General features: G+C 31.5%; 2 protein-coding genes across 3 annotated transcripts in view; one reads left to right on the forward strand and one right to left on the reverse strand.

The window, feature by feature from the left end:
* The first annotated feature begins 873 nt into the window (after positions 1 to 873).
* On the forward strand, positions 874 to 6,937 carry LOC100370994 (lysosomal protective protein-like). Its single transcript, XM_085500663.1, has 7 exons — positions 874 to 888; positions 972 to 1,063; positions 1,563 to 1,647; positions 2,384 to 2,548; positions 4,087 to 4,220; positions 4,606 to 4,765; positions 6,646 to 6,937. Exons 1-7 carry the CDS (start codon positions 874 to 876, stop codon positions 6,814 to 6,816), a joined length of 822 nt encoding a protein of 273 aa, XP_085356789.1. The 3' UTR covers positions 6,817 to 6,937.
* A 119-nt stretch (positions 6,938 to 7,056) lies between these two features.
* Positions 7,057 to 23,373, reverse strand: part of LOC100371145 (phosphorylase b kinase regulatory subunit beta-like) — a 41,791-nt gene continuing 25,474 nt past the window's right edge. For both annotated transcript variants that reach the window (XM_085500368.1, XM_078007274.2), the window contains 5 exons: positions 10,360 to 10,414; positions 9,939 to 10,098; positions 9,562 to 9,731; positions 9,230 to 9,304; positions 7,057 to 8,433 (listed from right to left, as the gene is read on the reverse strand). In XM_085500368.1, the coding sequence (XP_085356494.1) occupies positions 8,239 to 8,433; positions 9,230 to 9,304; positions 9,562 to 9,731; positions 9,939 to 10,098; positions 10,360 to 10,414 (655 nt within the window). In that variant the 3' untranslated portion in view covers positions 7,057 to 8,238. The remainder of the gene's footprint in view (positions 8,434 to 9,229; positions 9,305 to 9,561; positions 9,732 to 9,938; positions 10,099 to 10,359; positions 10,415 to 23,373) is intronic.

Below are 23,373 nucleotides of genomic sequence, written 5' to 3' on the forward strand. Positions count from 1 at the left end.
TTAAATGTGGGGGTTGATGTTTTTTTCATACTCTGAGAAAATACTATTTTATTAAAAAATATATTTTTCAAATAAATATGAACTATGATGAAAATGGAATAAAATGAAATGTATTCAAATTCATCCTGTTCTTGTCTTATTATGTATGATGACTTGAAAAAAAACACCAAGCCATGTGAAATGTATTCAAATTCATCCTGTTCTTGTCGTATTATGTATGATGACTTGAGAAAAAACACCAAGCCATGTGAAATGTATTACCTTGTGCAATAATCGTTTCACAAAGTAATGATGAACTTGGTTTGGCATTGCTACTGATTACTATCACTACTGATAATTTGTATTTAGATAATTAAATGTGCATTTAATCGTATATTAAATTCTCGCCTGGGAACTACTGTCCAAGGTTTTTTGGAGGTGGTGGCCAACCTGGCCAGGCATTCAAGGAGAGTTTGTGCAAGCTTTTGTTCATCTTTTATTTGCGTTATGAAAACGTGGTTTATAAGATCTTTGCCTAATTATAGTCATTACATCTACTGATTAGTTTTTATGCCTACTCTAAGCATTTGATTGGCAAGTGGGAAGACCACTATAATGTAAGGAAATATGTAAATTTCAATCTGTCTTTATCACCATGTTAATAAGGTGAGCTACTTGTATGTAATCCCATGATATTTTTTCTGTTTGATCGCAAGTGATTATTGCCAATGCATAATAAAGTTTTCCCATTATGGAATGTTTTTCATTCTTTCATGGAAATACAAGAAGCTTCACAACTTTGCATTGAACTAGTCTGTTTATTTTACATTGCTGTGATCTGTCCCATTTTGCATCACTGTGGTAATGTATGATAATGTAACAGTAATTAGCAAAATGCATGTTCCTGCTGTAACTCATGATATTGTCGTCATTCCTCTCCATGTTTCTTTTTTGTGTTTCTTGATTTAATGTGTTGCTTCCCCACTTATTAGGGTTTTGCAGTTGGAAATGGTTTATCAAGTCGTGAGCTAAACGATAACTCGTTGGTCTACTTTGCTTACTACCATGGTGTATTCGGAGATGAGTAAGTGTCCTTTTCTTATAACTTCATTCGTGTTGTGTTGTTGGTGACTGTGACTGGTGGCCATTTTTGTCCCAACAAATATTTACCAGATGTGTCTAATTTCATCTAAACTAGGTATTGACATCACTCGTGGTGGGTTACTGATGCACTTCATTTTGTTTCATGATTTGATTCAAAATGGCGTACTGGTGGCCATTTATTTCATCTTGTAACTTACATACCTATTTCTTAGAAACATTTTTTTCTCATTTTGTTTGAATTTTGTACAGGGGCTAAACATTTTCACTTTCTCTTCAATTGTTTTGGGGGTTTTGAGGAAATTTAACCAATTTAGCCATTTTGTTTATTAGTTTTCAATAGTCCCAGCTCATCTTCAACACACTTTTGACATGAGACACATATGCAAGCCATTTTCTGTCCTCAATATCAATTCAGCCAAATACAAATGACTTGCTATTACTATATTAGTTCATTACTTTTACAATCAATTTTTTTGTAGTCTTTGGACCAATCTGAATGACTATTGTTGTAACCAAGGAGTGTGTAATTTCCACAATAACACTGATGCTAACTGTCAACTTGCTGTAAGTACCAGAATGTACATACCCTATTTGATATATTGTGACTCCCTAACTAAGCATTTCAACTCTTATTATATTGTGACTCCCTAACTAAGCATTTCAACTCTTATATTGTGACTCCCTAACTAAGCATTTCAACTCTTATGTTGTGACTAACCAAATGTTCCAACTTTTAAACTAGCAAAATTTCTCGTATGAATTATCGTATAAACAAAGACATACTATATTTGCTCTATTAGTAGCACATGTGCTCACAGAAATGTCAGGTGTATAAAAATGCATTGTATACGCATCTAATGAAGCAAATACTGTAATCTTTTATTGGGAGGAGTTGGTTAACTACATCTTTTCATTAATATTTGATGTTCAACTTATCGGCTTTTTCCATATCTTGCCAATTTAATGTCCATTAAATAGGATTAAATCTTTTCCAAATGTTATTCTCATGATTTGCCATTGAAAACCATAATCCAATGGCAGTTGGTTATCCAGTATCTAAGTCTTAGACTCAGACTGGAGTTAATATCACACAACGTTGCCAGGGATGGTTCTCTTTTAATTTTGGAGTAACAATATAGCCAAAGAAATGACCACACTAGATGGTAATAAAAATATAGTTATGCATATATCTTTTGTTCTGCATATTATTCATTGTCTAAAGATTTAACACTATAGGTCAAATAGCCATGACTTTGAAGCCAGTCTTTCAAGTGCAATGTCGTTCTATCTATTTTTTCAGTTACATCAAGTCAACCATTTTGTATTTGATGCTGGATTGAATGAATATGCTTTATACATGGACTGTGCCGGTGGAATACCTCCACATTACTACAGATATAGAAATGATATGAAGAATGTCTTCAGTTTCTATCATTTTGAACTTCCGAAATGGAAACCACATAAGGTGAGTCAAGCATTTAATTGTTCTTTTAACTGTCAATTCTCATCATCTTTTTTCTTTTTAAAATTTATTAAAAATCAACATGGTTTGTGTCAGCAAATATCAAATTTTGTGTGTTTTGTTTGGTTTATGTCGACAAATATCAAATTGTGTGTGTTTGGTTTGAGTCAACAAATGTCAAATTCTGTGTGGTTTGTGTCAGCAAATGTCAAATTCTGTGTGGTTTGTGTCAGCAAATGTCAAATTCTGTCAGTTTGGTTTGTGTCAGCAAATATCGAATTTTGTCTGTTTGGTTTGTGTCAGCAAATGTCAAATTATGTCTGGTTTGTGTCATCAAATATCGAATTCTGTCTGTTTGGTTTGGTTTGGTTTGTGTCAGCAAATATCAAATTATGTCTGTTTAGTTTCTGTCAGCAAATATCAAATTCTGTCTGTTTGGTTTGTTTTGTGTCAGCAAATATCAAATTATGTCGGTTTAGTTTCTGTCAGCAAATATCAAATTCTGTTTGTTTGGTTTGTTTTTGCAAATATCAAATTCTGTCGGTTTAGTTTCTGTCAGCAAATATCAAATTCTGTTTGGTTTGAGTCAGCAAATATCAAATTTTGTTGTTTTGCTTTTTGTCAGCAACTGTCAAATTGATTTGTATCAGAGAATATCAAATTCTGTCTGTTTGGTTTGTATCAGAGAATATCAAATTCTGTCTGTTTGGTTTGTGTCATAAAATATCAAATTCTGTCTGTTTGGTTTGTGTCAGCAAATATCAAATACTGTGTGATTTGTGTCAGCAAATATCAAATTTTGTTAATTTGCTTTTTGTCAACAACTGTCAAATTGGTTTGTGTCAGCAAATATCAAATACTGTCCGTTTAGTTTCTGTCACCAAATATCAAATTCTGTCTGTTTGGTTTGGTTTGTGTCAGCAAATATCAAATTTTATCTGTTTGGTTTGAGTCAGCAAATGTCAAATTTTGTCTGTTTGGTTTGTGTCAGCAAATATCAAATACTGTCTGTTTGGTTTGTGTCACCAAATATCAAATTCTGTTTGTTTGGTTTGGTTTGTGTCAGCAAATATCGAATTTTATCTGTTTGGTTTGAGTCAGCAAATGTCAAATTTTGTCTGTTTGGTTTGTGTCAGCAAATATCAAATACTGTCTGTTTGGTTTGTGTCACCAAATATCAAATTCTGTTTGTTTGGTTTGGTTTGTGTCAGCAAATATCAAATTTTATCTGTTTGGTTTGAGTCAGCAAATGTCAAATTTTGTCTGTTTGGTTTGTGTCAGCAAATATCAAATACTGTCTGTTTGGTTTGTGTCACCAAATATCAAATACTGTCTGTTTGGTTTGTGTCAGCAAATATCAAATTTGGTTTGGTTTGTGTCAGCAAATGTCAAATTCTGTAGTTTTGCTTTGAGTCAGCAAAAGTCAGTATGAATTTACACTTCTCTTCAATTAATTTATGCATTAGGCCAGTACCAAACAACAAGCTGACCTGGATGCTGAAGACTGTGTAATATATATTTTATATCAAATATTCTTGTAGGTGATGTCAACATATAACCTGGCTGAGACTCCTCGATGTGCTAATGTATCTGCTCTCATCTCCTATCTAAACCAGGCATCAGTGAGGAAATCTTTGCATGTACCAAGCAAAGTGCAGGCATGGGATGTTTGTAGGTCAGTATGGGCTTTTCACCATCAGTTGTAATTGGACAACTGTCTGCTCAATTGAATTGGACCTAATCTCACAAGTTTATTAGAAGGTCAAAACTGCACTTTTATCCACCAGACTTTCTTGCCCAAATTTTTCTGCACTTTTTTTCTTATATTTTGTAATATTTCTGGAAATGGAGCGAACAGATGAAATTTGGGTCAATTTTTAGTTATCACTCAGAAAATTTGGCTATTTTTGTCCTAATCTTCTGAAGGAGAGTGCAGACTATAAAGCGAACTATTTTGTGACAAAAAAGTTGTGATTAACAACCTATATGCAGATAGAGGTGACAACTTTTGATCTCAACCTGACTTCAAATATTATTTCCTTTGTTTTATTTTAAAATAGTACTGAAGTCGAAAACGGCTACACGTCAACATACGATACAATGTATGATCAATACAAAGCGTTATTACAGAAGTATAAAGGACTGGTATATAATGGTGATACTGATATGGCGTGTAATTTTCTTGGTAGTCAGTGGTTCGTGGATTCTTTGAATCTCAAGGTAATGTACATTGAATGTCACACACTATTAATCAGGACAAGAACATAAAAATTGTGAATATTGTACTTTTATACTGTATGTTGATGAATACATTGGACTATGAGGTTATTACGAGGATACCTGAAAGTATGCACAACGACAGTACAGCAGAAGTATCGACTGATGGGCAGCGGAGGTCGATGCGACAGTGAACACTCTGAGTGCATACTTTGAGGTATTCTCGTAATAACCTTATTATTATACATCTTTTCCTTCTAAGGATACGTCATGGGAATGCCGAAATCCAAAAATTTTAGAACAGAATCAGCGAAGTTCTTTGTGTGGAGTCCCGGTTAAACCCTAGTGGTAGCCATGTTTGTTTTTATTATTGGAGGATGCTTACAAGCGTAGTCATTCCATATTTAGAATTCGCATTTCCTAATATGGTAGAATGAAAATACCCTGTAAAATACGGCACGCTGTAACCTATGGCGTCACGGTGACAGATGTATAATAATATGATTTATCATATGTCATGAAAAGAATGTTCTTGTAAAGTTTTTTTTTTGGTACATACAAAAACAATCAATGAACATGTGTATTTTTGTTTTCTAATGAGCTGTTGTGTGTCCTGTAAACTCAAGATTTTTGTTTATTATAAAATCAAAATTTTATTTGTTGTTTACAGTATGAAGTGTCAACAACAATATTTAAAAAAAAAATACGTCTTCAACCATATTGTATCTTTAACTCTTCAATCACTGTGGAATACTTTATTTTCGCTGAAAAGGCTTTTGGTGTGGAATTTATTTTCACTGATTTTTGATGAGTTTAATATGAAATATAGGAAAACAAGTATTTTCACGGCATCATCCTTTCAGCAAAAATAAATTCATGGCGAAAATGAAGTATTCTACAGTACTTCAAATATTTTGGTGCAAGATTTTTCTCTAATTCCTATGTTAATTTACTTACATGGTTAAGTCATAATTTTTAAAAAATATATGGAAATAAATAATATGTCGGTTTATTTATTGAATGGTGACAAAAATTGGCCAGCCTGACTGTCCCTGTCAATGTTTTAGTCATTTTTTGTTTTGAACAATATCTGTCATAGGTCTTATAAAAACCATCTTATTTGGCAGGAAATAATAACCTAGCATAAGGAAAGTGATTATCTGTCCCAAGTTTGTTTAAATCAGTTGAAGTCAGAAGCGTGAATGTTTCAATGCTTCCAACAGCTTTATTTTTTGGATAACATTGCAAGGGGTTTTAAAGAGCCATGCATTATGCAAATCACCATAGTTACTATTCTAAAAATACTCCAGTGTGAAATATATAAAGATAAATAATGCTTTCCACATGGACTTGGGGGTTACATTTTCAGTGGTGAGAATTTACACGCATTGTAGTGCATGTTTAATTCCTAGGCCTGAAAAACACACATGTAGATGCCATTGAGCGAAGCATATGACAAAACTTTCTAGTATATATTGAACTAACTAAACTGAAGATACCCTATTTCCCCCACACATAAACAATCCAATTTGTATGCTACCGTATGCTGCAAAGAATGCATACAATTCTCAGGAAATTTCCTACAATATTAACATTTGAACCAAATTTCCTCTGTGTTGATCTTACATTGAACACACACAATCACTGTCAACAGTTATATTTAATCTATGATAGTTCATTCAGTTTTGGGGGACAAACTAGACTTGCTTGCAGTCTGTTGCGATTTCGATGAAAAATTCTTAAAAATAAATATAAATTGCGTAAATGAGGGGTGAACGCAAAAGTCCAACAGACTTGCCGTCAGTGTAAGGGCCCTCACATTACTGGCCAGTACGAAATGTTACACATCAAGATTTTACTTGTAAATTTTGTTTTTGTTCAAGGAAACTCAAGAAAGACAAGCCTGGGTTCATAAGAAACAAGTTGCTGGATTCTACCATAAATACAAGAATCTCACGTTTGTCACGGTCAAAGGTGCAGGTCACTTAGTTCCTCAGTGGAAACCTGGTCCTGCATATCAAATGATCACTAATTTTCTTACTGGAATAATTTGATTATTAACAGAACTAGCGTTATATTATTGGGTTTTAAGGACAGCAATTGAAAGATTCAATGTGGATCTGCATAGTTATACCACTCAAACCATGAATAAATAATTCTGCTTTCAGATGTGAATTTTCTGTCTGTTTATGGTAATGTTCAAACACGATAGCAATGCAGCTAAGTACCTACATGTATGATATGAAATCAGTCATGCAGGTGACACACAGCTACATTTCAGGAAACTGAAACTGTTTTTGCCAAATGACTTTTATTCTTCGACAGTTTCCCTTAGCAACCACTTGTATCCTCTTTACAAGACTATTCCAGGCAATAAAACTCAATACATTTCTTTATTTTGATCAATAAACAAGCAGTCGGCTGAGATAGCTCCGCTGTTAGCAATGCACATTTTCAATTAAAGAACAGAAGATATCATTAGAAAATGAACAATATGTATATTATCAAAGCAATGGGACTTGCTGTTTTCAACAAGGAGTCAAAATTAGATAATTGAGAATACCATCACGAAATGAACAAATCTGAGAGAGGGCCACATGTAGTACCTATAAGTAATTGGACTTGCGGTATTCCCCAAAATTAAAGATATGATCATGAAATGAACGCATTGAGGTCTACTCAAGGTACATATATACCAAGTATTAAAGCAACTAGGCTTGTAGTTTTCAAGAAGTCGAAAAAGTAAAACATTGACACAGAGGAAGACTGACAATTATTACTTGTATGATAAGTTCCGCTCGACAAAAATATAAGATAGAAGTATTCAACAACTGTCATAATTTATTCATAAAGAAACAATTTTTAGATTTGCAAGTTAATCACCTTATTGAAGACAGATTCACACATGGATTAAACACTGCAGATGTGAGCATTAGTACAATACACATTTCATTCCAACTCTTACTAAAAACACAAGTTGCAGCCACTGCATAAACTATTTCTATATACAGCTATTTACATGTCACAAATCTCTCAAGGCATGCAGGTCAGTTCTATTGAGCATGTGGCACAAATGTACCATCATGATTGGTTATTTGTCCCTGTATGGATGCTTCGAGTTCAGTTTTCATATTGAGACAACAATGGGCCCCCCCCCCCAAATTAAATTTCTTGCATGATTGGGTCGATTTTATTTTAACATCACATGGGGTTCTCAGGTATATCTTTTTATCACATTCAGTTTTAGGTTGACTGGTAACCTGAATTTCAACATTTTATTCATACAAAGTGTCTGCCGCAGTTTGTATGTGCATTCATTTAGTTTTTGATAAACTATAATTGTCATTCAGTTTGGAGAATTGATCAATCTGATGCGTAATATGGTCATTGGTAAAGTTTGGCCAGACGTAAATAATCTGTATTAATTCATCCAGTTTAACCCTTTGAGCACTCAAGTCATGATTATGCACATAATATTAGCTAATAACACAAGCCTCAGATTGGTCAACCTGCACTGCGCTGTCGAGCAGTTTGTGGGTAACGGCTTTTGCCATGTAACTTGCTGTGCCATGTTTTGCAAATGGTGGGCAATCAAAAAACACAGTCATGTCATCTTGTTTTTCGTGGTCATGCAACTCTTTTTGGAAATCGTCAAACGCGTCATTCAGCAGCTGTGGAGAAAGTAAAACAAAATTACTCAACTGAGAAAGCTTGCTGTTAAAAGTGTACCGTTTATCAATCAGACCAATCATGCCTTGACTCAACTAATCAGTAATACAGTGCAAAAAATAAATACTGTATTTGCTATTATAAGCGCATATATGATAGACTTTATAAAACTATGTGCACTGACAAGTATTCGGCTTCTTGAAAATTTATTTGGTTTTAATTGTTTACTCTATTAATGTACATATGATAAATAGTGCTTTGAATACATGCATTAAAGGTTTAGTTGGATCGATAAAACTTCCCCATTCTACCTTATGTGGCACACTTTATCAGTTCACAAAATTGCAAACAAGCAGCCTCTCTGCTAAGATACCTCCACTGTTAGCAATGCACATTTCAATTAAAGAATTGAACAAATCTGAGAGAGGTCCACCTGTAGTACCTTTTATGTATAATGTCAAATCAATCAAAGATATCATCATGAAATGAACACATTGCATTGAGGTCTACTCAAGGTACATATATACCAAGTATTAAAGCAACTAGGCTTGTAGTTTTCAAGAAGTCGAAAAAGTAAAAAGTTGACACAGACATTCACCTCTCAACAGCTAAAAATGACACACATGAAAAGAAGCAAAACATTTTAGTTTGGCCTTTAGGGAGTGTTATCTTAACATAAACTTAGCCACTGGATTCAGCAAGAAGGGTGGATTTGATTTCATTTCACCAGTGTGTGTGTGTGTGTGCGCGTTTGCGGTCGGTTATGCCGGCAAAAATAACTATTTAAATAAAATGTACCTGGTCCATGTCAACACAGTCCTGAAAGACTAGCTCTGGATTACGATATAATATGGTAGCTACTACCACCAATAACTGCAATATGAAATAATGGTAAATTTAGTATGTGATATTAATGGCATGTCCTGGTATTATCTCTCTGGTATTAGTTCATATCTTACCTCTACCATCATTTGTCTATATTCTATCTCTAGTTCATATCTTACACCTCTACCATCATTTGTCTATATTCTATATCTTACCTCTACCATCATTTGTATATGTTCTATCTATAGTTCATATCTTACCTCTACCATCATTTGTCTATGTTCTATCTATAGTTCATATCTTACCTCTACCATCATTTGTCTATATTCTGGTTGTGATATCCTCCCAAGCATTTCTTCTACTTTCTTAGCAAAATTGAGTTCATTCTTTGTCATATCTGATATCGTAGGTTGTTGTGGAAGGTAGTAGCCAGCTATCACCATACCCTCAACAGTTCTTTCTAAGATTTCCCACACTGTACAAAAATAGAAGATAGATTACGTAAACAAAATGTGATAAAACAAGTTGCAAAATCAGTCAATTGTGTCATCCTAACCATAATTTGTGAGCAGCATATTGCATATTTTAATTTTGGATCAAAAGAACATAATTACCATTGTACAAAATCATGGACAAAATTATTTTATGAAAGTTGAAAAAAGTTTAATCAACACTCTCTTACCTTTGTCATAAAATCCAGGTGGGTTCCTATTGAGAGCACCATCCATTTGACGTTTCTGTAACCAACTCCTATCACAATGATCTCCATCACTTGAATCTGAACTAAGTACTGAATGCAATAAATCCCTAACTTGAGTTGGTGATAAGTCATGGATTGTCATCTAGGGGAGAAAGTAGAATCAATGAGAGACAAAATATTTTTTTTTACAACACACATTCGACATCACTGACTTGATAAGAAAAGTAATGACATCACAGGTTCACACCACCAAGTGTGATGCTATCACAGGTGCATGCCACCAAGTGTAATGACATCATAGGTTTATGTCATCAATTGTGATGACATCACAGGCCTATTAAAGCAAGTGCGATTAATTTTGTTATCAAAGATAAAGATTAAATACTGTATACTAGCAACTTACGCCTGAATCTGGATCATTGATGGTGAGCTCAGCTTTCATAGCATGGATAACCCATCTGTAAATAAAGCAAATTAAAACTATACATGTCATGCATTTCTGGGAAACTAAAGCAGAATGAAGGGCAGGTGTAACATAATTTATGAGTCAAGTTCAAGACTTGTGGTCTATTTATACATCTCTTCATTCACTCAAGAAGGGGGGACTGATAATTGAAATTAATGTACCAAATTCCAGTCAAAATAAAGTATTCTACAGTAGAAACTTGCTGTAATAACTTACAATATTGGAAAGTTGGTAGCAGAAAACTTCCACTTTATACGATAGTGACTTATTCTGCTAAAAATCCCAAATTATCAAATCTCAGACATTTTTAGTGACAGTAAATCTACCAGATTATAATTTCACTTACTCGACTCTAATCTTAAGCATACCATAAAAACAACTCGGGATTATAATTTCACTTACCGGACTCTAATCTTAAGCATACCATCAAACAAATCAGAATTATAATTTCACTTACCTGACTCTAATCTTAAGTATACCATCAAACAAATCAGGATTATAATTTCACTTACCTGACTCTAATCTTAAGCATACCATCAAACAAATCAGAATTATAATTTTACTTACCTGACTCTAATCTTATGCATACCATCAAACAAATCAGGATTATAATTTCACTTACCTGACTCTAATCTTAAGCATACCATCAAACAAATCAAGATTATAATTTCACCTACCTTAAGCATATCATCAAACAAATCAGGATTATAATTTCACTTACCTGACTCTAATCTTAAGCATACCATCAAACAAATCAGGATTATAATTTCACTTACCTGACTCTAATCTTAAGCATACCATCAAACAAATCAGGATTATAATTTCACTTACCTGACTCTAATCTTAAGCATACCATCAAACAAATCAAGATTATAATTTCACTTACCTTCAGCATATCATCAAACAAATCAGAATTATAATTTCACTTACCTTAAGCATATCATCAAACAAATCAGGATTATAATTTCACTTACCTGACTCTAATCTTAAGCATATCATCAAACAAATCAGGATTATAATTTCACTTACCTGACTCTAATCTTAAGCATACCATCAAACAAATCAAGATTATAATTTCACTTACCTTAAGCATATCATCAAACAAATCAGAATTATAATTTCACTTACCTTAAGCATATCATCAAACAAATCAGGATTATAATTTCACTTACCTGACTCTAATCTTAAGCATACCATCAAACAAATCAGGATTATAATTTCACTTACCTGACTCTAATCTTAAGCATACCATCAAACAAATCAGGATTATAATTTCACTTACCTGACTCTAATCTTAAGCATACCATCAAACAAATCAAGATTATAATTTCACTTACCTTAAGCATATCATCAAACAAATCAGAATTATAATTTCACTTACCTTAAGCATACCATCAAACAAATCAGGATTATAATTTCACTTACCTGACTCTAATCTTAAGCATACCATCAAACAAATCAAGATTATAATTTTACTTACCTTAAGCATATCATCAAACAAATCAGGATTATAATTTCACTTACCTGACTCTAATCTTAAGCATACCATCAAACAAATCAGGATTACAATTTCACTTACCTGACTCTAATCTTAAGCATACCATCAAACAAATCAGGATTATAATTTCACTTACCTGACTCTAATCTTAAGCATACCATCAAACAAATCAGGATTATAATTTCACTTACCCAACTCTAATTTTAAGCATATCATCAAACCAATCGGGATTATAATTTCACTTACCCGACTCTAATCTTAAGCATACCATCAAACAAATCAGAATTATAATTTCACTTACCTGACTCTAATCTTAAGTATACCATCAAACAAATCAGGATTATAATTTCACTTACCTGACTCTAATCTTAAGTATACCATCAAACAAATCAGGATTATAATTTCACTTACCTGACTCTAATCTTAAGCATACCATCAAACAAATCAGGATTATAATTTCACTTACCTGACTCTAATCTTAAGCATACCATCAAACAAATCAGGATTATAATTTCACTTACCTTAAGCATATCATCAAACAAATCAGGATTATAATTTCACTTACCCGACTCTAATCTTACGCATACCATCAAACAAATCAGAATTATAATTTCACTTACCTGACTCTAATCTTAAGTATACCATCAAACAAATCAGAATTATAATTTCACTTACCTGACTCTAATCTTAAGCATACCATCAAACAAATCAGGATTATAATTTCACTTACCTTAAGCATATCATCAAACAAATCAGGATTATAATTTCACTTACCTGACTCTAATCTTAAGCATACCATCAAACAAATCAGGATTATAATTTCACTTACCTGACTCTAATCTTAAGCATACCATCAAACAAATCAGGATTATAATTTCACTTACCTGACTCTAATCTTAAGCATACCAACAAATCAGAATTATAATTTTACTTACCTGACTCTAATCTTATGCATACCATCAAACAAATCAGGATTATAATTTCACTTACCTTAAGCATATCATCAAACAAATCAGGATTATAATTTCACTTACCCGACTCTAATCTTAAGCATACCATCAAACAAATCAGGATTATAATTTCACTTACCCGACTCTAATCTTAAGTATACCATCAAACAAATCAGAATTATAATTTCACTTACCTGACTCTAATCTTAAGCATACCATCAAACAAATCAGGATTATAATTTCACTTACCTTAAGCATATCATCAAACAAATCAGGATTATAATTTCACTTACCTGACTCTAATCTTAAGCATACCATCAAACAAATCAGGATTATAATTTCACTTACCTGACTCTAATCTTAAGCATACCATCAAACAAATCAGGATTATAATTTCACTTACCTGACTCTAATCTTAAGCATACCATCAAACAAATCAGAATTATAATTTTACTTACCTGACTCTAATCTTATGCATACCATCAAACAAATCAGGATTATAATTTCACTTACCTGACTCTAATCTTAAGCATACCATCAAACAAATCAAGATTATAATTTCACCTACCTTAAGCATATCATCAAACAAATCAGGATTATAATTTCACTTACCTGACTCTAATCTTAAGCATACCATCAAACAAATCAGGATTATAATTTCACTTACCTGACTCTAATCTTAAGCATACCATCAAACAAATCAGGATTATAATTTCACTTACCTGACTCTAATCTTAAGCATACCATCAAACAAATCAAGATTATAATTTCACTTACCTTAAGCATATCATCAAACAAATCAGAATTATAATTTCACTTACCTTAAGCATATCATCAAACAAATCAGGATTATAATTTCACTTACCTGACTCTAATCTTAAGCATACCATCAAACAAATCAAGATTATAATTTCACCTACCTTAAGCATATCATCAAACAAATCAGAATTATAATTTCACTTACCTTAAGCATATCATCAAACAAATCAGGATTATAATTTCACTTACCTGACTCTAATCTTAAGCATACCATCAAACAAATCAGGATTATAATTTCACTTACCTGACTCTAATCTTAAGCATACCATCAAACAAATCAAGATTATAATTTCACTTACCTTCAGCATATCATCAAACAAATCAGAATTATAATTTCACTTACCTTAAGCATATCATCAAACAAATCAGGATTATAATTTCACTTACCTGACTCTAATCTTAAGCATATCATCAAACAAATCAGGATTATAATTTCACTTACCTGACTCTAATCTTAAGCATACCATCAAACAAATCAAGATTATAATTTCACTTACCTTAAGCATATCATCAAACAAATCAGAATTATAATTTCACTTACCTTAAGCATATCATCAAACAAATCAGGATTATAATTTCACTTACCTGACTCTAATCTTAAGCATACCATCAAACAAATCAGGATTATAATTTCACTTACCTGACTCTAATCTTAAGCATACCATCAAACAAATCAGGATTATAATTTCACTTACCTGACTCTAATCTTAAGCATACCATCAAACAAATCAAGATTATAATTTCACTTACCTTAAGCATATCATCAAACAAATCAGAATTATAATTTCACTTACCTTAAGCATACCATCAAACAAATCAGGATTATAATTTCACTTACCTGACTCTAATCTTAAGCATACCATCAAACAAATCAAGATTATAATTTTACTTACCTTAAGCATATCATCAAACAAATCAGGATTATAATTTCACTTACCTGACTCTAATCTTAAGCATACCATCAAACAAATCAGGATTACAATTTCACTTACCTGACTCTAATCTTAAGCATACCATCAAACAAATCAGGATTATAATTTCACTTACCTGACTCTAATCTTAAGCATACCATCAAACAAATCAGGATTATAATTTCACTTACCCAACTCTAATTTTAAGCATATCATCAAACCAATCGGGATTATAATTTCACTTACCCGACTCTAATCTTAAGCATACCATCAAACAAATCAGAATTATAATTTCACTTACCTGACTCTAATCTTAAGTATACCATCAAACAAATCAGGATTATAATTTCACTTACCTGACTCTAATCTTAAGTATACCATCAAACAAATCAGGATTATAATTTCACTTACCTGACTCTAATCTTAAGCATACCATCAAACAAATCAGGATTATAATTTCACTTACCTGACTCTAATCTTAAGCATACCATCAAACAAATCAGGATTATAATTTCACTTACCTTAAGCATATCATCAAACAAATCAGGATTATAATTTCACTTACCCGACTCTAATCTTACGCATACCATCAAACAAATCAGAATTATAATTTCACTTACCTGACTCTAATCTTAAGTATACCATCAAACAAATCAGAATTATAATTTCACTTACCTGACTCTAATCTTAAGCATACCATCAAACAAATCAGGATTATAATTTCACTTACCTTAAGCATATCATCAAACAAATCAGGATTATAATTTCACTTACCTGACTCTAATCTTAAGCATACCATCAAACAAATCAGGATTATAATTTCACTTACCTGACTCTAATCTTAAGCATACCATCAAACAAATCAGGATTATAATTTCACTTACCTGACTCTAATCTTAAGCATACCAACAAATCAGAATTATAATTTTACTTACCTGACTCTAATCTTATGCATACCATCAAACAAATCAGGATTATAATTTCACTTACCTTAAGCATATCATCAAACAAATCAGGATTATAATTTCACTTACCCGACTCTAATCTTAAGCATACCATCAAACAAATCAGGATTATAATTTCACTTACCCGACTCTAATCTTAAGTATACCATCAAACAAATCAGAATTATAATTTCACTTACCTGACTCTAATCTTAAGCATACCATCAAACAAATCAGGATTATAATTTCACTTACCTTAAGCATATCATCAAACAAATCAGGATTATAATTTCACTTACCTGACTCTAATCTTAAGCATACCATCAAACAAATCAGGATTATAATTTCACTTACCTGACTCTAATCTTAAGCATACCATCAAACAAATCAGGATTATAATTTCACTTACCTGACTCTAATCTTAAGCATACCATCAAACAAATCAGAATTATAATTTTACTTACCTGACTCTAATCTTATGCATACCATCAAACAAATCAGGATTATAATTTCACTTACCTGACTCTAATCTTAAGCATACCATCAAACAAATCAAGATTATAATTTCACCTACCTTAAGCATATCATCAAACAAATCAGGATTATAATTTCACTTACCTGACTCTAATCTTAAGCATACCATCAAACAAATCAGGATTATAATTTCACTTACCTGACTCTAATCTTAAGCATACCATCAAACAAATCAGGATTATAATTTCACTTACCTGACTCTAATCTTAAGCATACCATCAAACAAATCAAGATTATAATTTCACTTACCTTAAGCATATCATCAAACAAATCAGAATTATAATTTCACTTACCTTAAGCATATCATCAAACAAATCAGGATTATAATTTCACTTACCTGACTCTAATCTTAAGCATACCATCAAACAAATCAAGATTATAATTTCACCTACCTTAAGCATATCATCAAACAAATCAGAATTATAATTTCACTTACCTTAAGCATATCATCAAACAAATCAGGATTATAATTTCACTTACCTGACTCTAATCTTAAGCATACCATCAAACAAATCAGGATTATAATTTCACTTACCTGACTCTAATCTTAAGCATACCATCAAACAAATCAAGATTATAATTTCACTTACCTTAAGCATATCATCAAACAAATCAGAATTATAATTTCACTTACCTTAAGCATACCATCAAACAAATCAAGATTATAATTTCACTTACCTTAAGCATACCATCAAACAAATCAGGATTACAATTTCACTTACCTGACTCTAATCTTAAGCATACCATCAAACAAATCAGGATTATAATTTCACTTACCTGACTCTAATCTTAAGCATACCATCAAACAAATCAGGATTATAATTTCACTTACCCAACTCTAATTTTAAGCATATCATCAAACCAATCGGGATTATAATTTCACTTACCCGACTCTAATCTTAAGCATACCATCAAACAAATCAGAATTATAATTTCACTTACCTGACTCTAATCTTAAGCATACCATCAAACAAATCAGGATTATAATTTCACTTACCTTAAGCATATCATCAAACAAATCAGGATTATAATTTCACTTACCTGACTCTAATCTTAAGCATACCATCAAACAAATCAGGATTATAATTTCACTTACCTGACTCTAATCTTAAGCATACCATCAAACAAATCAGGATTATAATTTCACTTACCTGACTCTAATCTTAAGCATACCATCAAACAAATCAAGATTATAATTTCACTTACCTTAAGCATATCATCAAACAAATCAGAATTATAATTTCACTTACCTTAAGCATATCATCAAACAAATCAGGATTATAATTTCACTTACCTGACTCTAATCTTAAGCATACCATCAAACAAATCAGGATTATAATTTCACTTACCTGACTCTAATCTTAAGCATACCATCAAACAAATCAGGATTATAATTTCACTTACCTGACTCTAATCTTAAGCATACCATCAAACAAATCAAGATTATAATTTCACTTACCTTAAGCATATCATCAAACAAATCAGAATTATAATTTCACTTACCTTAAGCATACCATCAAACAAATCAGGATTATAATTTCACTTACCTGACTCTAATCTTAAGCATACCATCAAACAAATCAAGATTATAATTTTACTTACCTTAAGCATATCATCAAACAAATCAGGATTATAATTTCACTTACCTGACTCTAATCTTAAGCATACCATCAAACAAATCAGGATTACAATTTCACTTACCTGACTCTAATCTTAAGCATACCATCAAACAAATCAGGATTATAATTTCACTTACCTGACTCTAATCTTAAGCATACCATCAAACAAATCAGGATTATAATTTCACTTACCCAACTCTAATTTTAAGCATATCATCAAACCAATCGGGATTATAATTTCACTTACCCGACTCTAATCTTAAGCATACCATCAAACAAATCAGAATTATAATTTCACTTACCTGACTCTAATCTTAAGTATACCATCAAACAAATCAGGATTATAATTTCACTTACCTGACTCTAATCTTAAGTATACCATCAAACAAATCAGGATTATAATTTCACTTACCTGACTCTAATCTTAAGCATACCATCAAACAAATCAGGATTATAATTTCACTTACCTGACTCTAATCTTAAGCATACCATCAAACAAATCAGGATTATAATTTCACTTACCTTAAGCATATCATCAAACAAATCAGGATTATAATTTCACTTACCCGACTCTAATCTTACGCATACCATCAAACAAATCAGAATTATAATTTCACTTACCTGACTCTAATCTTAAGTATACCATCAAACAAATCAGAATTATAATTTCACTTACCTGACTCTAATCTTAAGCATACCATCAAACAAATCAGGATTATAATTTCACTTACCTTAAGCATATCATCAAACAAATCAGGATTATAATTTCACTTACCTGACTCTAATCTTAAGCATACCATCAAACAAATCAGGATTATAATTTCACTTACCTGACTCTAATCTTAAGCATACCATCAAACAAATCAGGATTATAATTTCACTTACCTGACTCTAATCTTAAGCATACCAACAAATCAGAATTATAATTTTACTTACCTGACTCTAATCTTATGCATACCATCAAACAAATCAGGATTATAATTTCACTTACCTTAAGCATATCATCAAACAAATCAGGATTATAATTTCACTTACCCGACTCTAATCTTAAGCATACCATCAAACAAATCAGGATTATAATTTCACTTACCCGACTCTAATCTTAAGTATACCATCAAACAAATCAGAATTATAATTTCACTTACCTGACTCTAATCTTAAGCATACCATCAAACAAATCAGGATTATAATTTCACTTACCTTAAGCATATCATCAAACAAATCAGGATTATAATTTCACTTACCTGACTCTAATCTTAAGCATACCATCAAACAAATCAGGATTATAATTTCACTTACCTGACTCTAATCTTAAGCATACCATCAAACAAATCAGGATTATAATTTCACTTACCTGACTCTAATCTTAAGCATACCATCAAACAAATCAGAATTATAATTTTACTTACCTGACTCTAATCTTATGCATACCATCAAACAAATCAGGATTATAATTTCACTTACCTGACTCTAATCTTAAGCATACCATCAAACAAATCAAGATTATAATTTCACCTACCTTAAGCATATCATCAAACAAATCAGGATTATAATTTCACTTACCTGACTCTAATCTTAAGCATACCATCAAACAAATCAGGATTATAATTTCACTTACCTGACTCTAATCTTAAGCATACCATCAAACAAATCAGGATTATAATTTCACTTACCTGACTCTAATCTTAAGCATACCATCAAACAAATCAAGATTATAATTTCACTTACCTTAAGCATATCATCAAACAAATCAGAATTATAATTTCACTTACCTTAAGCATATCATCAAACAAATCAGGATTATAATTTCACTTACCTGACTCTAATCTTAAGCATACCATCAAACAAATCAAGATTATAATTTCACCTACCTTAAGCATATCATCAAACAAATCAGAATTATAATTTCACTTACCTTAAGCATATCATCAAACAAATCAGGATTATAATTTCACTTACCTGACTCTAATCTTAAGCATACCATCAAACAAATCAGGATTATAATTTCACTTACCTGACTCTAATCTTAAGCATACCATCAAACAAATCAAGATTATAATTTCACTTACCTTAAGCATATCATCAAACAAATCAGAATTATAATTTCACTTACCTTAAGCATACCATCAAACAAATCAAGATTATAATTTCACTTACCTTAAGCATACCATCAAACAAATCAGGATTACAATTTCACTTACCTGACTCTAATCTTAAGCATACCATCAAACAAATCAGGATTATAATTTCACTTACCTGACTCTAATCTTAAGCATACCATCAAACAAATCAGGATTATAATTTCACTTACCCAACTCTAATTTTAAGCATATCATCAAACCAATCGGGATTATAATTTCACTTACCCGACTCTAATCTTAAGCATACCATCAAACAAATCAGAATTATAATTTCACTTACCTGACTCTAATCTTAAGCATACCATCAAACAAATCAGGATTATAATTTCACTTACCTGACTCTAATCTTAAGCATACCATCAAACAAATCAGGATTATAATTTCACTTACCCAACTCTAATTTTAAGCATATCATCAAACCAATCGGGATTATAATTTCACTTACCCGACTCTAATCTTAAGCATACCATCAAACAAATCAGAATTATAATTTCACTTACCTGACTCTAATCTTAAGCATACCATCAAACAAATCAGGATTATAATTTCACTTACCTTAAGCATATCATCAAACAAATCAGGATTATAATTTCACTTACCCGACTCTAATCTTAAGCATACCATCAAACAAATCAGAATTATAATTTCACTTACCTGACTCTAATCTTAAGTATACCATCAAACAAATCAGAATTATAATTTCACTTACCTGACTCTAATCTTAAGCATACCATCAAACAAATCAGGATTATAATTTCACTTACCTTAAGCATATCATCAAACAAATCAGGATTATAATTTCACTTACCTGACTCTAATCTTAAGCATACCATCAAACAAATCAGGATTATAATTTCACTTACCTGACTCTAATCTTAAGCATACCATCAAACAAATCAGGATTATAATTTCACTTACCTGACTCTAATCTTAAGCATACCATCAAACAAATCAAGATTATAATTTCACTTACCTTAAGCATATCATCAAACAAATCAGAATTATAATTTCACTTACCTTAAGCATATCATCAAACAAATCAGGATTATAATTTCACTTACCTGACTCTAATCTTAAGCATACCATCAAACAAATCAGGATTATAATTTCACTTACCTGACTCTAATCTTAAGCATACCATCAAACAAATCAGGATTATAATTTCACTTACCTGACTCTAATCTTAAGCATACCATCAAACAAATCAAGATTATAATTTCACTTACCTTAAGCATATCATCAAACAAATCAGAATTATAATTTCACTTACCTTAAGCATATCATCAAACAAATCAGGATTATAATTTCACTTACCTGACTCTAATCTTAAGCATACCATCAAACAAATCAGGATTATAATTTCACTTACCTGACTCTAATCTTAAGCATACCATCAAACAAATCAGGATTATAATTTCACTTACCTGACTCTAATCTTAAGCATACGATCAAACAAATCAAGATTATAATTTCACTTACCTTAAGCATATCATCAAACAAATCAGAATTATAATTTCACTTACCTTAAGCATATCATCAAACAAATCAGGATTATAATTTCACTTACCTGACTCTAATCTTAAGCATACCATCAAACAAATCAGGATTATAATTTCACTTACCTGACTCTAATCTTAAGCATACCATCAAACAAATCAAGATTATAATTTCACTTACCTTAAGCATATCATCAAACAAATCAGGATTATAATTTCACTTACCTGACTCTAATCTTAAGCATACCATCAAACAAATCAGGATTATAATTTCACTTACCTGACTCTAATCTTAAGCATACCATCAAACAAATCAGGATTATAATTTCACTTACCTGACTCTAATCTTAAGCATACCATCAAACAAATCAGGATTATAATTTCACTTACCCAACTCTAATTTTAAGCATATCATCAAACCAATCGGGATTATAATTTCACTTACCCGACTCTAATCTTAAGCATACCATCAAACAAATCAGAATTATAATTTCACTTACCTGACTCTAATCTTAAGCATACCATCAAACAAATCAGGATTATAATTTCACTTACCTGACTCTAATCTTAAGCATACCATCAAACAAATCAGGATTATAATTTCACTTACCTTAAGCATATCATCAAACAAATCAGGATTATAATTTCACTTACCCGACTCTAATCTTAAGCATACCATCAAACAAATCAGAATTATAATTTCACTTACCCGACTCTAATCTTAAGCATACCATCAAACAAATCAGAATTATAATTTCACTTACCTGACTCTAATCTTAAGTATACCATCAAACAAATCAGAATTATAATTTCACTTACCTGACTCTAATCTTAAGCATACCATCAAACAAATCAGGATTATAATTTCACTTACCTTAAGCATATCATCAAACAAATCAGGATTATAATTTCACTTACCTGACTCTAATCTTAAGCATACCATCAAACAAATCAGGATTATAATTTCACTTACCTGACTCTAATCTTAAGCATACCATCAAACAAATCAAGATTATAATTTCACTTACCTTAAGCATATCATCAAACAAATCAGGATTATAATTTCACTTACCTGACTCTAATCTTAAGCATACCATCAAACAAATCAGGATTATAATTTCACTTACCTGACTCTAATCTTAAGCATACCATCAAACAAATCAGGATTATAATTTCACTTACCTGACTCTAATCTTAAGCATACCATCAAACAAATCAGGATTATAATTTCACTTACCCAACTCTAATTTTAAGCATATCATCAAACCAATCGGGATTATAATTTCACTTACCCGACTCTAATCTTAAGCATACCATCAAACAAATCAGAATTATAATTTCACTTACCTGACTCTAATCTTAAGCATACCATCAAACAAATCAGGATTATAATTTCACTTACCTGACTCTAATCTTAAGCATACCATCAAACAAATCAGGATTATAATTTCACTTACCTTAAGCATATCATCAAACAAATCAGGATTATAATTTCACTTACCCGACTCTAATCTTAAGCATACCATCAAACAAATCAGAATTATAATTTCACTTACCTGACTCTAATCTTAAGTATACCATCAAACAAATCAGAATTATAATTTCACTTACCTGACTCTAATCTTAAGCATACCATCAAACAAATCAGGATTATAATTTCACTTACCTTAAGCATATCAAACAAATCAGGATTATAATTTCACTTACCTGACTCTAATCTTAAGCATACCATCAAACAAATCAGGATTATAATTTCACTTACCTGACTCTAATCTTAAGCATACCATCAAACAAATCAGGATTATAATTTCCCTTACCTGACTCTAATCTTAAGCATACCATCAAACAAATCAAGATTATAATTTCACTTACCTTAAGCATATCATCAAACAAATCAGAATTATAATTTCACTTACCTTAAGCATATCATCAAACAAATCAGGATTATAATTTCACTTACCTGACTCTAATCTTAAGCATACCATCAAACAAATCAGGATTATAATTTCACTTACCTGACTCTAATCTTAAGCATACCA

This window comes from Saccoglossus kowalevskii, chromosome 6 (assembly GCF_978046115.1).
Source record: "Saccoglossus kowalevskii chromosome 6, keSacKowa6.1, whole genome shotgun sequence".
NCBI classification, from domain to species: Eukaryota; Metazoa; Hemichordata; class Enteropneusta; family Harrimaniidae; genus Saccoglossus; species Saccoglossus kowalevskii.

What these genes read in the sequence shown, in the direction of transcription:
- LOC100370994 (XM_085500663.1), top strand. An exon ending in ATGCTAACTGTCAACTTGCT is followed by an intron (nt 1,648 to 2,383) that starts GTAAGTACCAGA and finishes CTATTTTTTCAG; the next exon opens with TTACATCAAGTCAACCATTT. An exon ending in TGGATTCTTTGAATCTCAAG is followed by an intron (nt 4,766 to 6,645) that starts GTAATGTACATT and finishes TTTTTGTTCAAG; the next exon opens with GAAACTCAAGAAAGACAAGC.